The sequence below is a fragment of the Solanum dulcamara genome, chromosome 8 (genome assembly GCF_947179165.1).
Source record: "Solanum dulcamara chromosome 8, daSolDulc1.2, whole genome shotgun sequence".
Classification (NCBI taxonomy): domain Eukaryota; kingdom Viridiplantae; phylum Streptophyta; class Magnoliopsida; order Solanales; family Solanaceae; genus Solanum; species Solanum dulcamara.
The window spans coordinates 53,422,825-53,445,360 of record NC_077244.1 but is presented as its reverse complement, the minus strand read 5'-3'; the positions used below and the strand labels follow the sequence as shown (position 1 = coordinate 53,445,360).

Below are 22,536 nucleotides of genomic sequence, written 5' to 3'. Positions count from 1 at the left end.
TATGTCAACTTTAAGTTTCATTGCCTAGATGTCTGTTCCAATCCATATTGAGGTTTAAGTAGCCTACGGACTTTAGACTCCATGGATACTAAAACCTTGTGGCGAGGACATGTAAACCTCTTCAAAAAGATCATTATTAAGAAAAGCATTATTGTAATACCCTGAATTATTTTTAGTTAATACCCGAGTCATTTTTCATATGGCTATAGGGTCATACCGGGTAATTCTTAATTGTGTATAGGTGTTAAGGTCAACTCTTTAGTGTGGGAATATATTTGAAGACGTTTTAAGGCCACGGGAATCCTCTAACAAAAAATTGAGTTGAAAGTTCCCTTACCAATTGAGTTTCGATATAAGATTTTACTTGTGTCAACTTTGAAATAACTATATCTTCTAGAATATAAAAAAATTAGGTGATCCATGCCTATCAAATTAAACGTTTTTGAGTTCTCTTTCCAATGCCACTGAGTTTGCCTCATTTGAAGTTCAGAGTAAAAAATTATGTATGTTTTAGTAAAGCCCTATTAGACAGTCAAATTCTTATGGACAGGTTATATGACTAGTAGAAGTTTAGACGGACGGTGAAGCCATCCGCGAAAGCTTGCTGCGTTTTTTTTTCCAAAAACTTCTTGCATGTCTTCTAAGGTTATTTAGTCCTTTCCAAAGCTTTTTAATCCTATTCTAAGTCATTTTGGGGTATTTTAAAGGAGTATATCATTCAACTAATTAGTTTGGCTCTCATAATCATCAATCTAAACATCCAAGACTCAATAAAGTCTCTCAAAACTCACCTAGGTTCCTCTTCTGCATCAAAAACACTAAATCTTTCAAGTCAAAGAATTCAAGAATCAAAAGAAGTCTTCCCTCCAAGGTTTTTCCAAGTTCTTCCACTCTAAAAACTCCATAAAATAGTTTCTTTTCTCAAGATCAAGCGCCAAGATTCCAAGATCAAAGATTTTCTCCAAGAAAGCTAGTGTTCTTCCTTAAGCTCAAGGGAATTCAAGTCTCCACCAAAGTTTTCAGTCCAATAGTTTCATAATCAGGTATGTAAGACTATCATAACGTTGGACTAAGTTCATCCTCGTGTCCTACATCTTCATACAGTCAAGTAAACTTAAGTTTTGAGTTTCAATTTCGATAAAATAAATTCTTGAGTTATCTATGTAAATTCTATTGCATTCTTGTATCTATCTATATATACTTTCATGATTTTCATGAGTTAAATTCTTGAGATTTACATTCATGTCTACATTCACATGAAACCTAATTGGTTTTGCATTAAATATTTTATGCATTGGTTGAGCATAAAGTATGATATATTTTCTTCTTTAAATGAGAAAGTTTGAACATGAGTTAAGTTAAGTTTGAAAAGTTTCTTAACTATTATTTTGAGCATGAATATTTTGAGTATAAATGAGTGGAGTATTATTACAGTTAAACATCTATTTTGAAATTGAGTTGAGTAGTTAAATAATGTTTTTAATTGCATTATTGAGTTGAGATTATATCTATCTTAAAGAGAAGAGATGAGTTGAGAAAAGTTGAGTTTTGAGCTAAGTCCAAAAGAGACTAAATGAGTTACTTGAGTAAATACACTCACTTAAGATATGAGCAAAGTAAAGATATTTTTGAGAGTAGTATCGAACACCGATTTGGGTACGAGTTTAGAGATCCAACCCCATAACCTACACCACCAGCGTAAATAGGATCGTACTGTTCATTCAGGCCTCCTCACAGTCCCAAAAGAGGAATTTTTAGATGGATCCATAGAGTAGTTATTGTCCTATGCCTTGGCAAGGTATAGGATGGCTCTTGCAATGTGGGCAAAACGTTGTATCATCACGAAGCTCATTGTGATGGTTGTTGGTTAGAGAAACTCTGTAAGAGTAAAATATTATACTTTTATATACTGAGTTGCATTTCATTATCTATATTTTTGTAAAGCATTATCTATTTCATATATTACATGCTTTGTTGAGTTGAGTTTATTGAGTATTCACTCCATTTAGTTGACTTGAGTATTCTTAAGTAAGTTTCTTTTCAGCTATTTTACATACTGTGCATTCCATGTACTGATGTCATTTGGCACTGCATCATTTTATGATTTAGATTTAGGTACTCACGATCGTAGAAACTTCAATAGGATCTTTTTCCATTAGTAGTTGGTGAGACCTCCTTGCTTTTGGAGGGCTCCAAATTAGTTAGTTCAGTTTATTTAAATTTTACTTAGGTAGCCGTGAATTTAGTCTCGACATCTATCTCAGTTTTATAGAGGCTTCATAGATAGTGAAAGTTAGTGAGTTAGTTCAGTTTTTTTGTATTCAGAAGTTTTAAGCATTCATTATCATTATCATTCAGATTTTATTTTTTTAATTATTATTATTATTATATATATTCAGATTTATTCAGACGTTTGCATGAGATTTACTTAAATGTTTTAAAGGTTTACTTTTTAAAACTTCTGCATGTATGTTTAGTCTTCAGTTCAGTAGTCAGTCAGGCCAAGGGTTCACTTGAGACTAGCAATGGTTTTTGAGTGTCGCCAATGTTTAAGGTGTAGGCTCGGAGTGTGACAACCTTGGTATTAGAGCCCAGAGTGTCAAGTGTCCTAGGGAGTCTATAAAGTCCTGTCAGTAGGATTTTATTTATTGTTGTGAGGGCCCCATTTCTATAAAAGAGTGACTATGGACATTTAAGAAAAGTTTTCCTTCTTTCAATTTCTAAATCGTGCAATAGAGTTATCCCTTAAAAAACTTTTTCAGATTCGTTCGTTGCACAAATTCATTCAACTACTCCTCATGGTCAAGGTTGTTGGAACAGTAAAGCTCATATCCTTATTAATAAGTTACTCTCAGAGACTGCACAAGGGCCTAAGAGGAGTCCATTAGTGTAAAGAGACTGCATAAAGGCCTAAGAGGAGCTCATTAGTGTTCTTAAGTCTATCTATTCAAAAGTATGCATCCTTATTCATATGAATCGTTCGTTTGAGCAAAGAAAGATGTGCTCCAGACTCTATTTTTTAAACCTTGCCCCAGATGTAATCTTTGAGGAGGGAAGTATATTTTAGGATGCTAGGGTAGCATTGAGACCCGAGGGTTAGAGTGATATGCAATGTTAGGAGCCAGTAATAGTAGAAGTGCCAAAAATTAGAAGTATACATTAGGAAGTATGTCAACCTAAAGAGCAGGGATGGTTATTGAGTATAGTATGTAGTTGTAGTCATGAACCTAGTAATTCGTTAGTGAGGTAGTATTCCGCTATGTATTTTCTAAGGAGTAATGAGTTTGTGTGGATGATAGAAAGGAGAGTAAGAATTATTGATTAGGTTGAGTTAGAGTATACTTGACCTAGAAAGGAGTTTATGATAGGGTATAGTGAATAGGTAGATAGTACTTAGGTGGTGAAAGGGAGTATGATGATAGACTATAATTAGACAGACTATGAGATAAAGATTGACTTTTTGTCATGGGGTCTTAGTAGTCTAATGTTTCTCAATCTTATCTAGTATTCATAAGTTAGTAACGTATGCAAGAAGTGTGTTGATGTACCCATTTAGTACTAGTCACTAAGTCTGAATTTTAGATTAGCATTGTGAACACAAGATAGCATTATGAAAGTGATGGTGTTATTTTTGAAATTTGCTCTAGAAGACTTGATATAGAGTATGCTAGAGATTAAAATATTAACTTGCAAAAAGTGTGATATTACAAATGAGGTGTATGTGACCCTTAGATGAAAACAGTGAATTGTGGCTAGCCATTAGGTAAGAGAAGGCTTAAGATGTGTATCCGAGATAGTATATAGTTATATGAGGCTTTAAGTTTATGATTTACTATGTGTGACTATTTAGTATCCTTCAGTTGCTAATGTGGAGAAGGTTGAAGTAAGTATTTGTAGTATCCATAATTAGGCCGAAGGGGTTATAAATAAATGAGGATGAGTCTCTCGTTATAGTTCAAGTTTCCTTCAATTAGGTACATGTGAACCTAATATATAAATGTTAGAGGGCTAAGAAGGAGAAGTTAAACTATTAAGTGTTAGAAAAGCGGCTTTATAAGACAGTGCGGGTAATGATTATAGAAAGACTTCTATAGAAACAGAATGAAGTTAAGAGAAACATTTGTAAAAGAAGCCTTAGAAGGAATCTTAGTACTTGCATATGGAAAGTTCAGTTTCCATGAAATTAGCATTTCCCGAGTATTAGAGTAAAATAAATATAAACTAGTTTAGTGAATGTGGAATAGGTCCATAACCTTAGAGTGTCGGCTTTAGGCCTAAGGGAGAGATGATAAGATGAGAAACCAAGTCAAGTTATGAGAATCAGATAGTGATGTATTCAGAAAGAGTTTTGGAGATATATCAGTCCATTCCTACTCTAGCACATTTCTCAAAATTCAATCATTATAACACCCTATCACCATCTCGTATATCAGCATTATGTCCATAACCTTTGCTATACACTTCAGACATATTCACGTCTATGCTCTGCTCCTAGAATGAGAGGTGGTAACTTCAGTTAACGATTCTGATCTTATTTCATGAATCTAAAAATTTTCAACCCTATATTATACAAATCATGTTACGTCATGTATGTTCTCGGATCAGATTTCTTGAATGAATCGTTCTTATATTTTTTGCTCTAAGCCCTTTCAGTGATTTTTTTTTTCCAGTCTTGATAACGATGTTGTTGATAATAGTTAAGCTATTGCAGATGAGAGGGAGTGAGTGTTTCTTATTATGATAATTATGGTGTGCTTATTCCATTTAAGGTTATAAATATGGAGTAGGAGAGAGATGAGGTGTTGTTATGTGTAATAGATAAGTAAGAGTATTTGGTGTACCTCTTAATAAAAGTTAATGAAATTGTGGGTGTAAAGATGCTAAGAAAGACATGAAAATTCTTGGGTGGTAGTGACTACAAAGAAGCCATAAAATGATTAGAATAAAAAGCTCGAATATTGTGTTTGTCTTTATGAATGATGGCATTAGATTATTGGTGACTTCTTGTTAAGAGTTTTAGGTAACTATATTAGAGTGGTAAGAGAAGTAGCATCCTCTAAATAAAAGTCTCTACAAAGGTATAGAACATGAATCCCGTGGGTTAGATTAGTATGGTCATTTTATTGGTAGCACCTTATGACTGAGTTAGGCTTGAACTCCGTGAGAGCATGCAGTTAGACTTAGACCATAGTGGGAGCTATTAGTTTCAACTATTAAAGTATAGTATTCACAAATAAGAGCGTAGTTGAGAAGAGTTGCCAAGCTCAAAAGCTATCAGTTGTATCGCTTAATGCATATTAGCACTATTTTTATTCCATGCCTGAGGTATCCATGTTTCATGTCAAATAGCTCTAGACAGAGTATAACTCTTATCCAAATTATAATCGTTCATGCTTCATGCACCTATGTCAATTGACATACATACTCAGACCTTATCAGTACTTCATAATCAAAAGGCTCAGGCGAATCATGCCGTAATTCTTTTCCTAGAAAGCTATGAGAAATTTTGAAGAAAGCGTTTGAGATTATAGCCCTTCTCTCATTTCAGATTCAGTGTCTATTCATGTGTTTAAGTGTTTCAATTTCTGCATTATATTCATGCCTTGTACAATTTCCTAGCTTGATCATAATTTGAGCACGAATGATTCCAAGGGGAAGATATTGTAACACCCAAAAAAAAATTTAAGCTAAGACCTGAGTCATTCTTCATATGCATATATGGTCATATCGGGTAATTCTGAATTATATATAGGTTTTAAGATCAACTCTTTAGTGTGGGAATAGATTTGGAGATGTTTTAAGGTCACAAAATCCTCTACCACAAAGTTGAGTTGAAAGCTTCTTTATCGATTGAGTTTCGATATAAGATTTTACTTAGGTCAAATTCAAATGATTATATCTTCTAGAATATAAAGAATTAGATGGCCCATGACCTATCAAACTAAAGGTCTTTGAGTTCTCTTTCTAACACTATCAAGTTTTTTTTATTTAGAGTTCGGAGTAAAAAATTATGTCCATTTTAGTAAAGCCCTAACAAATAGTCAAATTCTTGCGGACAGGTTATACGACTGGTAGAAGTTTTGATAGACGGTGAAGGCATCCGTGAAAGCCTGCTGCATTTTTTTCCATAAACTTCTTGCACTTCTTCTAGAGTTATTTTGGTCCTTTCCAAAGCTTTCTAACCCTATTTAAGTCATTTTGGGTGTTTTAAAGGAGTATATAATTCAACTAACTAGTTTTGCTCTCATAATCATCAATCTAAACATCCAGATATCAAGATATTCTCTCAAAACTCACCTAGGTTCCTCTTTTCCATCAAAAACTCTAAATCTTTCATGTCAAAATTCAAGAATCAAGAGAAGCCTTCCATCCAAGGTTTTTCCAAGTTCTTCCACTCTAAAAAGTCCATAAAAGAGTTTCTTTTCTCAAGATCAAGCACTCAGATTCCAAGATCAAAGATTTCCTCCAAGAAAGCTAGTGTTCTTCCTTAGGCTCAAGGGAAATCAAGTCTCCACCAAAGTTTTTAGTCCAATAGTTTCAAAATCAGGTATGTAAAACTATTATAACGTTGGACTAAGTTCATCCTCGTGCCCTACATCTTCATACAGTCAAGTAAACTTAAGTTTTGAGTTTCAATTTCGATAAAATGAATTCTTGAGTTATTTATGTAAATTCTATTGAGTTCTTGTATCTATCTAAATATATTTTCATGAGTTAATTTCTCGAGATTTACGTTCATGTCTACATTCACATGAACCCTAACTAAGTTTTTGCATTAAATATTTTATGTATTGGTTGAGCTTAAAGTATGATATATTTTCATCTTTAAATGAGAAAGAGTTTGAGCATGAGTTAAGTTTGAGAGATCTCTTAATTATTATTTTGAAAATGAGTATTTTGACTATAAATGAGTTGAGTATTATTACACTTAAACATCTATTTTGAATTAGATAAGAAGAATGATGAAGAAATTAATTAGAACAAAAGAAGTTTATCAACTTCGGATCACACTGAACCAAGTTCTGATACCATGTAAAATTATATTTTAGACCTAACTCACACCTTAAAAGCTTGCATAAATAGAGGAGGATTGCTTAAGCCTTATAAAGATATCACCCATCTCATTAACCATTGATGTGAGACTATTTCATCCTTCAGCACCCGACCTCGCGCCCAGGGTTGAACATCTGATGCATGGACATATTTTAATTTAAGGCCCAAAATCGGAGTGAGATGGGCCATGCTTTGATACCATGATAAAATCAATACTTATGTCACCATTGATGAATTTGTTCAAGCTTGAGAAGAAATATTTTCTGTATTGAATTCTTCTAATTGAAAAATGAGTATAAAATATCTTCTATATGTAGAAAACTAACCAACCTAGTCTACAACTAACTATCCATGTGTCATTCTCTGATTGGCTGATTAATAACTAACTACTAACTAATTATGTTCAATTGTCCACTAACTACTTTACTAACTTCTCATTTTTTACACATAGTAATACAGAACTGCTCGGCTTACTCGATGGACTAAAACTAGCTTTCCATTGAGATTCACAACCTTTGAAAGTAGATACAAACTCAACAGAGGTACTTGAACTGATCAATGGAAACTCCACCAAGTGCTCTAATATTAATAAGAAAAGTTGAGGAATTCAATGTTGAGACATATTTTCAGGGAAGGAAATTCTCTAGTTAAAGAAGGAATGAATTAAACCATGCCAATTTTAAATCTTTTGTTTATCAATCTATAATGAGAATAATTAATAAGAAATCAGACCTCCATGTGTTGTACCACTTCAAAGGTGTTACTGTTCATCTGCTTTTCTTTTGCATATTCACGATATCTGTCGATTGTCTTTTGCATGCTGAATTATTCCAAGAAGATAAAGTAATAATTAAGACTTCTTATTGGTAAAACACCTTCCAAACATGAAAGATATATTGAACTAGCTGGCTGGTTTAATTACTGAATATTAAGATGTTTTATATATATTAGATAATTAAAATTATTTATTTTCTATACATCGGATGTGTAAAATTTAAGAAAAAATATATTTTGTCTATTGAAAGAAAATATTTATGCCATATGCGTAGTTCATATTTTGAGTTTGTTATCTGATTTAATTCATATTTGTATATAAACACCTTTTATACATTATTGTACATTTTTATATAAGATTGATACATTATGTATAATGCTTTCCCCAAGAATAATATTGTATAATGATATATAATATTATATATTAAAATACATGAGGTAATTTTATGTGGTCGGTATCTTTTTGAAAAACTCCCAAAACCTTATCTTTGTTTAAAAGTTTATAAATATAAGATCCAAATTAAATTTCATATTAACTTAATATTATTTCAACTAAATATTCTTATCTGTGACGCTTTCATTATTTGCGTTATTCATTATTTGCTTTCCCATATCGCTTTGAACTTCTTAGCCTTATCTGACCTCTTTTTATGCTTCTTTTGAGCCGAAGGTCTCTCGGAAACAGTCGTCTTAACTTGGCAGGAGTAAGGTTTGCGTATACTTTACCCTGTACAGACCTTACCACTACCTCATGGAGATAGAGAGGTTGTTTCCGAATAAATAAATACATTTAATGAATAAAATTTGAATGATTGGATTCCGACCTAAAAAATAAATCGACATAATATTGAAATCTGAATAATAAAAATTAAGATCTTCATTAAGGGCAAACAAATGACCTTAGCCAAGTGCTTGTTTATATATATGGATCTCAGTCTTAATCTTCAAATTCAAATTTAGACTTGAATAAGTATTATTTGTAAGAATTAAAGACACGAGAAAAAATATTATTAAGATTTGTATCTATATTATAACATTGAGCCTATTTATACGTATATTCTACATAGTACACAGTGATATATCCTTTTTTATATGGAACACTATATGCATTAATATTCTAACATTTCCTCTCAAGTTGGTGCATATAAGTCATATATACCAAGCTTAATACAAATATAACTAAAATCAGAATTAATAAGGAACTTGATGAAATATATATTCAAATTGATCATTGAATTTTACAAACTTTATTATAATATCTTGTAAAAGTATCTTTTCTCTAATACAGTATCAATCAATCTTAATGTCTATTTTCTCTCATGAAAGGTTCTGAGACAATATAAAGGGCCTCTTGATTATTATACACAAGTTTTATTTGACTGATTTTCAAATTTTAGTTCTAAGCAATAGTTTGATCCAAATTTTCTCACAAATTACCTTCTAATACAACAATAACAACAACCCAGTGAAATCTCACAACGTGGGGGCTGGGGAGGGTAAAGTGTACGCAGACCTTACTCCTACCAAGGTAGGACGGTTGTTTCTGAGAGACTCTTGGCTCAAAAGAAACATAAAAAGAGGTCAGATAATGGTAAGAAGTTCAAAGCAATATGGGAAAACAAATAACGATATATCCAAAGATTTTCTCATAGCTTCAATCCTCAAAGAATAGTCATTTACTCGATGACTTTACATATCGTAGAATGTGTAAAACAACATAGAGATAAACTAACATACAACACTCACAAAAAAATATATCATATGTAGTCATTGAGATAATTCAATTTACCAACAAATCTCATGTATCTTCAAGGATCACTAAGTAGCGCCCTTTATCCTGGCAGTAGTTTAGCATTTAAATCTATAGGACTGTTGATGAAATCTCATATCGTAAAATAACAATACCTTCAAGAATATTCAAGACATATTTTTATTGTAAAATAACAATATCTGATGTAGATTAAGTGACCTCATACCTAAAAAATAATTCAGTCTACCAAGTTATTTATTATGAAAGTGTTGAAAGAGATATTGCTTTAAATTATTGATGTAATCCTAGTCATTATCGATAATAACAAAATCATCACATAACCAACAAATAAATGCACACTTTTAGAGTAGGATGTTGATACAACACAATGTGGTCAGTTTCACTATGAATCATGTCAAATTCCTAAATTACTATACTGAATTATTAATTTGGCTGCAACCTATGCCCTTTGAGCAGCAATGTAAGAAGATAAATTGCATAAAATAAATCAACACTGATATTTTGCATGAAAAACTACTTTGCTAAGAAAGTCAAAAACCACAACCTACCTCTGTAGGACTTTTCTGAAGAACTTCACTAAAACTCGAGCCCACACAATGCAGGTTAACAACCTCCCTTGTAACACCTATCAAAATGTTCCCCACAGTTCTACCTTCTTAATCTTCAAAGACTCTACCTTAGTCAATAAAATTCCTTACAATAAACAAGACAACACCTACCACAATCTACGAATGTAATCAAGATCCTATCTTAGGTATAAACTAAAGAACTGTATAGTTAAATTTTGACAGTAACATGTTCTTTGTTATAGTAGTAGGTTTTTCTTCGTGATTCTTCATGTTCAACTTGGAACACTCTAAGGCATTTATCTTTGGTTATGATCAAACTCAAAGGTTAGATTCATACTCTATGAAGAAAGGAAACTCTCAAGTTTTTATTTTGGGGATTTATTGGAAATTGTATATATTTTGTAAAGATATTGTTCTTATTTTTTTGGCAGAATGACCTGAGAGACTCTTATACTTGGCTCCGTTTGTAAGTTGGACCTTTATACTTACGATTTTGCCAACTGAACCCTTAAACTCACTGAAACACAATATTTTAAATCCCTCTGACCATTGTGTTTCAGTGAGTTAAAAGGGTCCAGTTGGCAAAATCGTAAGTATAAGGGTCGAACTTACAAACGGAGTTAAGTATAAGGGTCTCTCAGGTCATTCCACCTATTTTTTTAAAGTGAAATAATGTTGTGTGCCATGATAAATATGAATTTATTTTTATATATCTCCTTAAAACCCCCATAATAAAATATTTTTCTTAAAACTTTTAAGTGATGTAGCAAAATGCATACTTTCATGTACCAAAGATTCTTCTTGATTTTAACATATGGGATTTAGGACTCGTTTGGAAAAAGTTATTATCAAAAATGTTTGAGAAAAAAATTGGCAAATACTATTTTGCTATATAATTTATTATTATTTGGCAAATATTTTTTGGGAAACAATCTAAATTTTCAATAGTAGGAAAAAATATTATTTGGACCAAATTCTATTATTTGAAAACTTTTAAAATTTAAAAATTATTCCAAATTTTTACATTTTACAAAAACACCCATTATTTTCTTGTTATTTGTCAGTGATAGTCACATACATTCTCTTTTTGTTATGTTTCATAGACCAAAAAACTATAATTGAAGCTCTTGAGAGATTATCATCAATTTTGAGTATAGTGTGCTCAAATTCTTGATTACGAGTTGTATTGCTTAGCTTGTATGCAATTAATATTGCTCTTATCTATATTGTTGTTGTTGTTGATGTTGTTGATTGTCATCGGTTATATTATAAAGTTATGTTTTAACAGAACATGTTCATTATAAAATAATAATATAAACTTATTGATATATTTTTTTTACAGTTTTAGCACTTATGGGTATAAATTATATATCTTTAAAAATCATATATTTTTTTCCAAAACTATAGTCAAACGTGTGGTGAAACTTTATCCAAAATTAATTTGCCAAAAAATATTAAAAAATCCATGGCCAAACATGTAATGTCCCAATTTTGAAGAAATTACTTTTTAGTGGGAAATGACCATTTTGCCCTTTTCCCTAGTATTTTCATGCTTTATTTTTGTGTTGTGGGGATGGTTGATGCAGTTCCCGATGCGATCGGGTTAAATTGTGGTTATTTTGAGACCTTGAGTGGAGTTTTTGATGAGATGGTTGACTTCGATCAGCATATCGAGATTCGAGTGTCTGATTAGAATTATGTCAGTTTCGTTGCGTTCGTAACGTTGAGTTTTGTCTGGTTGAGTGTTGACTTAGAGCCTAGGGACCTCATAATGCATTTTGGGAATTTAGGATAAAAGTTGGGATTTAGACCTAAAAGGGCTCCGAGAGTGTATTTTCATCATAACGAACTTTTTCTAAAAATATGACAATTCCATTGAGTCCAAAATATCGAATTCAGTAGGGTAGAATATCCAATCTATTTTTATCGGACCCTGAACAATTTTTGTCTGGTTGAGTGTTGACTTAGAGCCTAGGGACCTCATAATGCATTTTGGGAATTTAGGATAAAAGTTGGGATTTAGACCTAAAAGGGCTCCGAGAGTGTATTTTCATCATAACGAACTTTTTCTAAAAATATGACAATTCCATTGAGTCCAAAATATCGAATTCAGTGGGGTAGAATATCCAATCTATTTTTATCGGACCCTGAACAATTTTTGAGAGTCCAATTAGAGGCATTTTTGAGTTGGCATAGCTATTGTTTTCTAGTTTCTGGTGCAGGATATTTTGTTCATCGCGATCGTGACCTAAGGTCAACAATCGCGATATACAGGATCAGTGAGCTTTATCGTGAGAGGGGGGTCCACGATCGCAATGGATCTTCTCTATCAGTGTGCTTTTTGCGATCGCGATGGGTAACCCTTCTTGTGCTTCACAATCGCCAAAATTAATGGTTCGTGATCGTGATGGGTAAATCATACCTAAACAGTGTTCAATTTCGAGAATTCTTTCCATTTCCTCATTTCCACCATTGTCAATCTTTTGGAGCTTGGGGAAGGCGATTATTGAAGAGAATTTTTGGGGAAATTCAATTGGGTAAGTTCATGTAACACCCCAATTATTTTTTTGCCAACACTCGAACCATTCTTCTTTTGCGTATAGACTTGAACTGAATGACTTTTAATTGTATACATGAGTTAGGATAAATTTCTAAGTATTTTAAGAGTATTAGATGTGGTTTAGGGTCATAAGGGATCTCTAACATCAAGCCAAGTCCAAAGAATTTCTATCGACTAAGTTTTCGAATGAGTCCATATAAGGGTCTACTTCAAATGACCATATCTCCTAGAATATAACGAATTGGGGGTCCATGACCTATCAAATTAAATATCTTTGAGTCTTGTTTTCAACACCATCAATATTGCATTTTTTGGAGTTGGGAGTAATAAAGTTATGTCCAGTTAACCAAAGAGGTGTGCACTAAGTCCGCATCGCGGACTTGGCTACTTTTTGCTTCAACTTAAAATCTCGGAAAATAATGAACTATGGTGAAATACCTCTGTGTCGCAGACTTGCTCTTGTATAGTTCAAATTTGTGCAAAAAATTCCAGATTTTCGTAAGGGCAACTTGGACCATTACCTAATTATATATAGACGAAGTTGAGCGCATTTTGAAGTCATTTTTTAGTCTTTTGCCTCCCTCAAAACCCTAAACTTCATCCTCTTCTCTCTCAAATCATCTCCAATAAATTTGCTCTCAAACTCAAGGATTCAAGTTCTCCATTTAGGATCTAACATCAAGAATTCTTCAAATTCTACTCTAAGGTATGTAAAGCTACTCACAACGTTGGATTGATTTCATCCACGTGCCCTACATCTTCATTGATTCGCGTTGAGTTGAGTTTTGAGGTTCCATGATTTGACTTCTTGAGTTATCTATAATTTCTATTGAGTTTTGTATATAAATTCATATGTATTAATGATGTTCTTGAGTTGAGTTTTGTTGAGAGTATGGATTCATGTATTCATTCACATGAACCCAATATAAAATTTCATTTTGTCATAATTTGTCTTGAGGTTAAAATTGATGGTTTTCATGTATAAATAAAAACATTTCTTCCAAAGTGAGATGATGCATATTTTAATGAGTTTAATGAGATTAAACATAGAATTAAATGAGGATTTTGGAGCAAGATGTTTGATGATGATGTAAATGATGTTTATCTTTTAAAAGGTAAAATGATTGATGAAGAAGTGATGTTGATAATGATGTCTTGAGATGGAGTGGATTGGAGTCTAATATGACTACATGATATAATTTGCATAATTTGATTTGTTTGGAGTCTTATGAGGATTTTGATTATAAATGATTGTTTGAGAAGGAGTTTTAAAAAAATGATTTGTGAACGTTTTTGAATAAATTATTTATGCACTATTTTGAGTTTAAAGAATGACTATTTTCATCTTTGATTTAGAAAGAGTTTGAGCATGAGTGAAGTTTGAAAAGTCTCATAATTATTATTTTGATCATGAGTATTTTGAGTATAAATGAGTTAAGTATTTTTACATTAAAACGTCTATTTTGAGAATGAGTTGAGGGATTAAATTATGTTTTAAATACATTTAATATTTATTACATTCATTGAGTTGAGGGTTAAAATTATGTTGTAAATGCATTTAATATTTATTGCATTCATTGAGTTGAGATTGTATCAAATTTAAAGAGAAGAGTTTGATGATTGAGATGAGTTGATTTTTGAAAGGAGGTCCAATGAAACTAGATTGATTGAGTTTTGAAAAAAGTCCAATGAGACTAAATGAGTTGATTTGAACTAAGTCCAAAAGACACTAAATGAGTATTTTGAGTATTTTACTCACCTGATAGATATGAGTATATTGAGTCTTAGGAGGAGTATCGAGCACCGAATTGGATAAGAGTATAGTCCCTACTCAAATCCATGAACTACATAGCCAACGTAGAAAAGGATTGGACCGTTAAAGTTGGATGTTTTCTATTTCATTGTCCTGACATGATAGGACTTGATTGATTATTGGATCCATGATTGGTTGATTCATTCATATCCTGACAAAGTATTGAATGGGCGTGACAACAACGTCGGCTTGTTGTACATCACTGGCTCATAGGTGATGGTTGTCGGTTAGAGAAACTCTCAAATTAAGTGGATTGTGCATGATATGATTGGTTTGATTGAATCGAATTGTAAAACATTGTTAAATTCTAATTTGCATACTTGTTGAGTCAAGTCCTTTGAGTTTATTATTGAGTTGATTGAATACTTAGTTGATTGGATTGGATTGAATTGAATGTGATTGGATTGGATTGGATGGTATGTGATTAGATTGAGTCAGATTGTATATGATTGGATTGGATAGAATTGTATATGATTGAATTGGATTGTACATAATTGGATTGGATTGGATAGAATTGTATATGATTGAATTGGATTGTACATGATTGGATTGAATTGCATATGATTGGTCTCTGTCTAAATTGCATTCTTACTTTCGACTTATGACACCTTGATTGAGTCTCTCTTACCTTTCTGATTTGAGATATCTGAACTGATATTATTCTACCTTGGTGCATGTTTCATTCTGCCATATTACATACTCGTACATTCCATGTACTGACGTCCATTTGAACTTGCATCATTTCATGATGCAGAGACAGGTTTAAGAGATCATCAATAGACGCACCGTTGAGGATCTATTCACACTCAGCTTATTGGTGAGTCCTCCCCTACATTCGGAGGATACTAATGTTATTCTTGCGTTGAGTTTAGTATTTTCATTCTGATTTGAGGTAACCATGAATCTGACATTGGCACCAATTAGATAGTAGTGATAGAAGCTTCATAGACTAGATAGTAATGGGTCGATGAAGTATTTTATTTCCTTGAATGGTTCTTGTCAGACTATTTTAATAACATAGATTAGAGTTCGATTTATTGGTCCATGACCTTTCTTTCCTGAGTTAGATTGTTGATTGGAATTGCCCACCTAATTATCTCTTTATTTTAAGTCTTCCGCTGATTGAATGAATGAATGGATGTGTGATTAAGCCAAGTGGTTCACTTGAGAGCCAGTAATGGTTTCTGAGTGCCGCCCACGTCTAGGGTATCCTCCCGGGGCGTGACAGTTCATTTATCATTTCCTTCTCATTTTCGTCATCCTTCCAAAATCATTTCAAAGTCAAGATTTCAATTGAGTTCTTGGGGTTTTATCCCAAATTTCAAAAATTAATTTTCTTTAATTTTAAATCTGTGTCTTACTTGATTTTAATGGGGTTTTCAACCAAAAACTCCTCTTGATGTGAAGAAGATGAACTTCAAATAAAATTCTAGTTTTACCCTTTTTTGAGGTAATTTTTGGATGATTTTGATCCCGGTTCTCAAACTTTGCAGCATAGGTATTATAAGACTCTTTTTGATGAACTCTTCCCATTCTTGATAGTTGATGATCATTTCAGAGTAGGTGTTTGATAGTAGAGCTTCAATTAGAGTGTTCGGGTGAAATTTTGGCCTTCGAGGTAGGTTTGACTATCCTTCTTTAAGACTAAGACTGGGTAATTGATCACTCATATGTTATAGACTTTGAGATATGATCGTAGTGTGAATTAGGAATGTGTTTATATTGTAATGATCGTGTGAGAGCTTATTTGTGCGATTTAGCCCGTGTGGGGGCCTTATTTTCTATTCTATTAACTTTGAGAGAATGTGATTTATGATTTACCTGTGAGAGAGTCTTGTAATACAATTTGATTTGTAATGCCCGTGTGAGGGATTGAGTAGGGGGGTGATTACATTTGAGTTATGGAATACTTATTTCAATGCATTCCTTCCCACTCCCATCTATTTGAGGGTGTATATCATGCTTAAGTTGAGTTTTGAGAACTTTGAACCTTATATTACATGTTGAGTTGAATATTGTATCCATGCCATATGTGTTGTGATGCATACATCCTCATTCATCTTAATTGATCGTGGAAAGTTGAGAAATGTGGAAATTCTTTTTGAGAAAGAAAATGAGATACCTTTTTATATTCTTGACCATGCGAGTCCCCCATGGATCCTTGTTTGGAAGCCTTAGCTTGACAGGTATATACTCCAGATTGTGCGACAACCTTGATTCCACTGTACCACCACTTCATTGTATTATCTCATTACATTGCATTGCATTGTTCTTTGAATTTTTAGCTTATCTAATAATATGTGATATTGAGTTGACCTTATATGTTTACTTCACTCATGCCATTCTATATAAATTGGGAGCACTGATGCCGAAATGAGAAATTTCTATATACAAGTGGAAGGGTTTCTTAGTTTATTTCATAAGTTTGATTAATTTTTTATACTCATTAGGTCAAACCTACTGAGTACATGTGGATTGTACTCACCCTACTTCTGTATCACTTTTGATGCAAATCCTAGTGAGGGTATTTCATGCGGCAACTGATTTCCTCTAGCGAATAATGTCGTATAGAATTAGTGGTGAGATCTTATGTTTCAGATCGCCATTAGTTCCATTTGTTACTTTCAGTTTTTATTTTTGTTCGAAGACTTGTGATATATTTTGGGTTCGATAACTGTATTACATGCTCTTTATATTTATAACACCAAATTTTGAGATATTTTTTTGTTATACTTCTTTTCTTTTCTTTTGTGGCCTGACTTTTCCTTTGGAAGTCTCGTATGTGATCTATTGTTTAGCTTACACATCAGGTTGAGATTTGAGATGTGTGTCATCATGACCTCGGTTTTTGGGCGGTGACAAAACACTAGCTTAGTCATTTGAATTATGATAATCTAAGGTGAAAAGGTTTCCAATTATTGATCATGCTAACCATCTTTGTGAGAATCTGCCTTTGAAATCATGTACGAAAAGATGTTCTGAAGTAATTATCCTTTGAAGTTAATCCACATGGATGTGTGCAGACTAGTAAAACCATCTTTATTTAATAAAAGTAATTATTTTCTTCTTCTAATTGATGAGTTAACTCGAAAAAATTGGGTTTATCTTTTGATAAAATCAAAGGAGTTTGAAAACATAAAAAATTTCAAGAGTACAGTGGAGAAATAAACTAGCTATCAACTCAAGTCACTTCGGTCCATTAGAGGTGACGAATTTATTTCAAAAGGATTCCTGATATTTTGTAAAAAAAGAAAAAAAGATATAATAGATCGTGATCCTTCTAAATTTGTCGAGCTTTTTTTTTTTTTTTATAAATTTTAATTGTGTTGACTTAATTATCCCCTTTTAATTTGGTAATTTGATTCTAACCTCTCAGCAACCAATGATCAGGCGAGGCAAAAATTATTTAGTTCGAATTTTTATGATAAAAAAGACGACAGGATTCTAGATTATTCAGACCCCCCCCCCCTGCCACCCCCAAACGATGCCAATCCTTAGATGTGTTACACACACGCTGCCACGTGATTTTTTTTTATCCATGTGGCATTATTTTAAAACAAAATAGACAATACCTTTACTTTTTTAAAGTTCACTAATTATTTAATCATATTTTCAGGGCAAGCTCGGTTAAAAAAATAAAATTAAAATGAAACAATGATATTTTGAATTTTTTTATTTGACTAAAAATAATGATATTATAATCAAGGTGAGGAAAAGAAGCATACACCGTTAGAACGAATAATCATTACATCTAGGAAGAAATAAATAAATTTCAAGCAAATATTTTACGTATTTGACCAAAAAAATGAAAATTGAAATAAATAGTCTTTGCATGGAAAAAAAACATATTTTTTCCTTTTTGTAGAAATTTGGCTAAACTTTCGTTTCTTTTGGCTAAAATAAATAAAGTAAATAAAGTTTGAAGTAAGTTTTGTAAATTCGGATCCAGAAAAAGAGAAGAAATATATAGTTGAAACATATAATCATTGCATTTGAAATAAAAATAAAAAATTACATTCATAATAAATTATGTAATGTATATTAAGAAAAAATATAGAGAAATATAATTGAAACAAATAAATTATTATATTAATTATGTGGCAATTAATAGTTAAAAATATGCATTTGAAAGCTGACTTTTTTTTTATTTTTCTTCCTCTCGCATGTCGAAATTAGAGTGCATTCACTCTCCTTGCCACAATAGGGAAGCCGAGACTATCAAATTATCAAGTTGAGGAGTAATTTACAAAGTTTAAATATACACCACCAAATAAAATTCAACTAATTTAGGAGGTCTCGATCTATTTTACCTAAAAAAATTTAAAAATTTATCATTATTTGATTGTTACAATCATCCAACAAAATGGCATAGCGAAAAGAAAGAGTCAGAATATTCTCAAAATGGTGATGAATATGCTGAAGAGAAAAAATATGACAAAAAACTTTTGGGCTATAATTGTTTGTGAAATATGCTTATCCAATCAGAGTCAAACAAAAAGTGTTCAAGAAAAGCTACCACAACAATTTGGACTTTGGAGTAATTTCTTACCAAAAGTTGCCCATTTGTGAGTTTTTGAAAGCATAATATATGCGCCTGTGTCAAATGAAAAGAGGTCTAAACTTGATGAAAAAGGTAAAATATATATTCTTATTTGCTATGATCAAATTTGCTAATGTTATAAATTATATACCCAAAATAAGGCAAATTCACAAGTAGAGATGTTGAATTTGACGAATATGGTACTCAGAGGTGAATGCTTGAAAGAAAGATTGCTCAAAAATTTTCTTTCATAACAAGGAAGATGCGGAGAACCCTACTACACCCCTTCAAGTTCAAGAAGTCGAGAATTAAGTTCAAGCAAAGTAGCTGAAAGACAAGAAGTTTTTGGGACTTGCATGATGCAAGGGGTCATGAGGTAACATGCAATTTAAGTGATTTGACATAATTTTATTTATTGACGCATTGTGAGTCTCTAAGTTATATAGATTATGCTCAAACTTCAAAATGTAAAGAAATGAAAAAGAAAAGTGAAAAGAAAGAGAGAAAATTATAAAAATCAAAAACTTAATATCAAATTAAAAAAATTATGAAAAATAAATTATTAATATTTTTATGCTTTTAACTCTCTCTAAGAGTGTGAACTTGTAATGTCTCAATTCTTGATTTTTTTTTTGTGTGTGTGAAATGACTATTTTGCCCTTTCCCATAGCGTTTTCATACGTTGTTTGTGTTGTGGTGATGATTTGTGCGGTTTCCAATGCAATCTGGTGAGATTTTGGTGAAGTTTAGCCTTGAGGAGAAACTTTAGTGATATAGTTGACTTTAGTCAACATTCTGAGATCCGAGCATTGAATGGAAATTTCGTCAGTTCTATTGGAACGTTGAGTTTGATCTAGTAGAGTATTGGATTGGAGCCCGGAGACCTTAGAATTCATTTTGGAATTTAGGCTAAAAGTTGAGTTTTAGGCCTAAATGAGGTCCGGGAGGATATATTCATCATAACGATCTTTTTTTGAAAAATCCGACAATTCCATTAAGTCCGAAATATCGAATTTAGTTGAGTAGCATATTCAGTTTATTATTTTCTGATTTCTAATGTATGTTAATTAACCCATCGCTATTGCGATTAAGGCCACGCGATCGCGATAAGTCCTCTTTTTATCCTTCACGATCCCGACACTTGTAACGCGATCACGATGAGTCTTTTCGGCCTTCTTCACATTCACGTTATTCGTTTTGCGATTGCGATACATACTACTCCACGATCGCGAGAGGTAGTAGCTCGCGATCGCGATGAAGAAATTATGCCTGAATAGGGACCAAGTCGAGAATTCTTCATATTTTCTCATTTCCACCATTGTCAATCATTTGGAGCTTGAGGTAGACGATTAGAGAAGATATTTTTCAGTAAAAATCATTTGGGTAATTTCATTTATCATTTCTAAATCATTTTTTATCAATTTCATCTTCCAAAACATTTCAAAATCAAGATTTCAATGTAGGTTTCGGGAGTTTTTCTCCCAAATTTCAAAGTTTGTAATTTCATAGTTTCTAATCCTTTTCTTGCTCGATTTTAATGGGTTTTCAACCACGAACTTCTCTTGAGGTGTAGAATTGGAGTTTCAAATAAATTCTAGTTTTACCTTTTTTTTCATTTTCGAGGCAATTTTTGGATGATTTTGACCCTAATTCTTAAATCTTGCAATATGGGTATCGTTGAACTCTTTTTGATGAACTCTTTTTATTATTGATAGTTGGTGATCATTTCAGAGTCGGTGTTTGAGAATAGAGCTTGGTTAGAGTGTTCGGGTGAAGTTTCAACCTTCGAGGTAGGTTTGACTATCCTTCTTTGAGACTGGAATTGGGTAATTGATCACATTTGAGTTATGGGACACTTATTTCATTTTATTCCTTCCCATTATATACTATCTATTTGAGGCTGTATATCATGCTTAGTTTGAGTTTTGAGAATTTTGAACCTTATATTACATGTTGAGTTGGAAATTGCCTTCATGTTTTATGTGTCATGATGCATTCATCCTCATTCATCATATCATTGATCATGGAAAATTAAAAAATGTGAAAATTCTTTTTGAGAAAGAAAATGAGACACTTTTTTTATATCCTTGACAACGAGCTAGGTGACAAGTTGATGGGATATTGAGATTGTGATTTGGTATATGGACTGCGAGTCCCCCATAGGTTCTTGTTTGGAAACCTTAGCTTGATAAAGTGTATATGACAGATTGTGCGACGGTCTTGATTCTGCTGTACCACTGCATCATTACATCATTTCATTGCATTATATCGATCTTTGAGTTATTTGACTTGTTAACGATATATGATGTTGTTGACCTTATGTGTTTACTTTACTAGCACCATTTCTTATAAATTGGTGGTACAGATACCGTAGTGGAACTTTTCTATATGCAGGTGGAAACGTTTCTTAGTTAATTTCATAAGCATGATTGATTCCTTATAATCAATCTGTCAAACCTACAGAGTACATGCGGATTGTACTCACCCCTATTTCTGTGTCATTTTTGATGCAGATTCTAGTCAGGGTACCACAAATAGCGATTGATTCCCTCTAGAAGATTGATTCATATCGGATTGGTGGTAAGGTCCTGTGTTCCGGATCGCCATTAGTTCCCTCCTTTATTTCAATCATTACTATTATTTAGAGACTTGTGATGTATTTTAATCTCAACAGTTGTATTAGATGCACTTTATACTTATGACACCAAATTTTGAGAAATTCTTTGTTATATTTTTTTATTTCATTTGTGGCCTGATTTCCCCTTTGATAGTTTCGGATGTGATTTAATGTCCGACTTACACATCAGGTTGGATTTGGGATGTGTATCATCATGACCTTGATTTTTGAATTATGACAGAAATACACTTTCTTTACCACTTTAGCGTTTAGAATGATAATAATTTCACTTTTATAAAATTCAGGAGAAAATGGGATCCCAAAAAGAAAAGGTGTGCAATTGAAACTTCGGATGGGTTAGGAAAAATGTATGTCTTTTGCCAAAATAAAAGGATAATATGATATTTTACCAGTTTGTTTTATGTTGAAGATTGTTCTTGACAAAAAGTAATTCAAAATTGTTTGAAGAGTTCAAGGAATGACAAGAGAATTTGAATTCATGGGCATTGGCTTAGATCCTACTATCTTGGCATTAAACTCTAAAGTGAGTAAAGGAGATGATGACATTTTTATTTCTCAAGAAAGATTTTCAAAAGATATTTTCAAGAAATTCGAGATGGAAAATCTGAAATGGAGTTAAATTATCCAATCATCGAGATGAAGCAAAACCAACTCCACATTTTTCAAGAGGCTTGCTTAAAACTTGAGGTACTTAACTAGTACATGATCAAATATTTTTTTTGGTGTTAAGCTTGTGAATCATTTTTTAGTACCTCTCACTTAAAGGTAGCTAAATGATATTTTGGTACATCAATGGTACGCTTAACTATGAATTTTTT

At 32.4% G+C, this 22,536-nt stretch overlaps 1 protein-coding gene across 9 annotated transcripts in view; it reads right to left on the bottom strand.

Annotated features, from left to right (window-relative positions):
* LOC129898542 (MADS-box protein AGL42-like) overlaps nt 1–22,536 on the bottom strand; it is a 34,203-nt gene that overhangs the window by 3,882 nt on the left and 7,785 nt on the right. For all 9 annotated transcript variants that reach the window (XM_055973115.1, XM_055973117.1, XM_055973124.1 and 6 more), the window contains exon 3: nt 7,786–7,873. In XM_055973115.1, the coding sequence (XP_055829090.1) occupies nt 7,786–7,873 (88 nt within the window). The remainder of the gene's footprint in view (nt 1–7,785; nt 7,874–22,536) is intronic.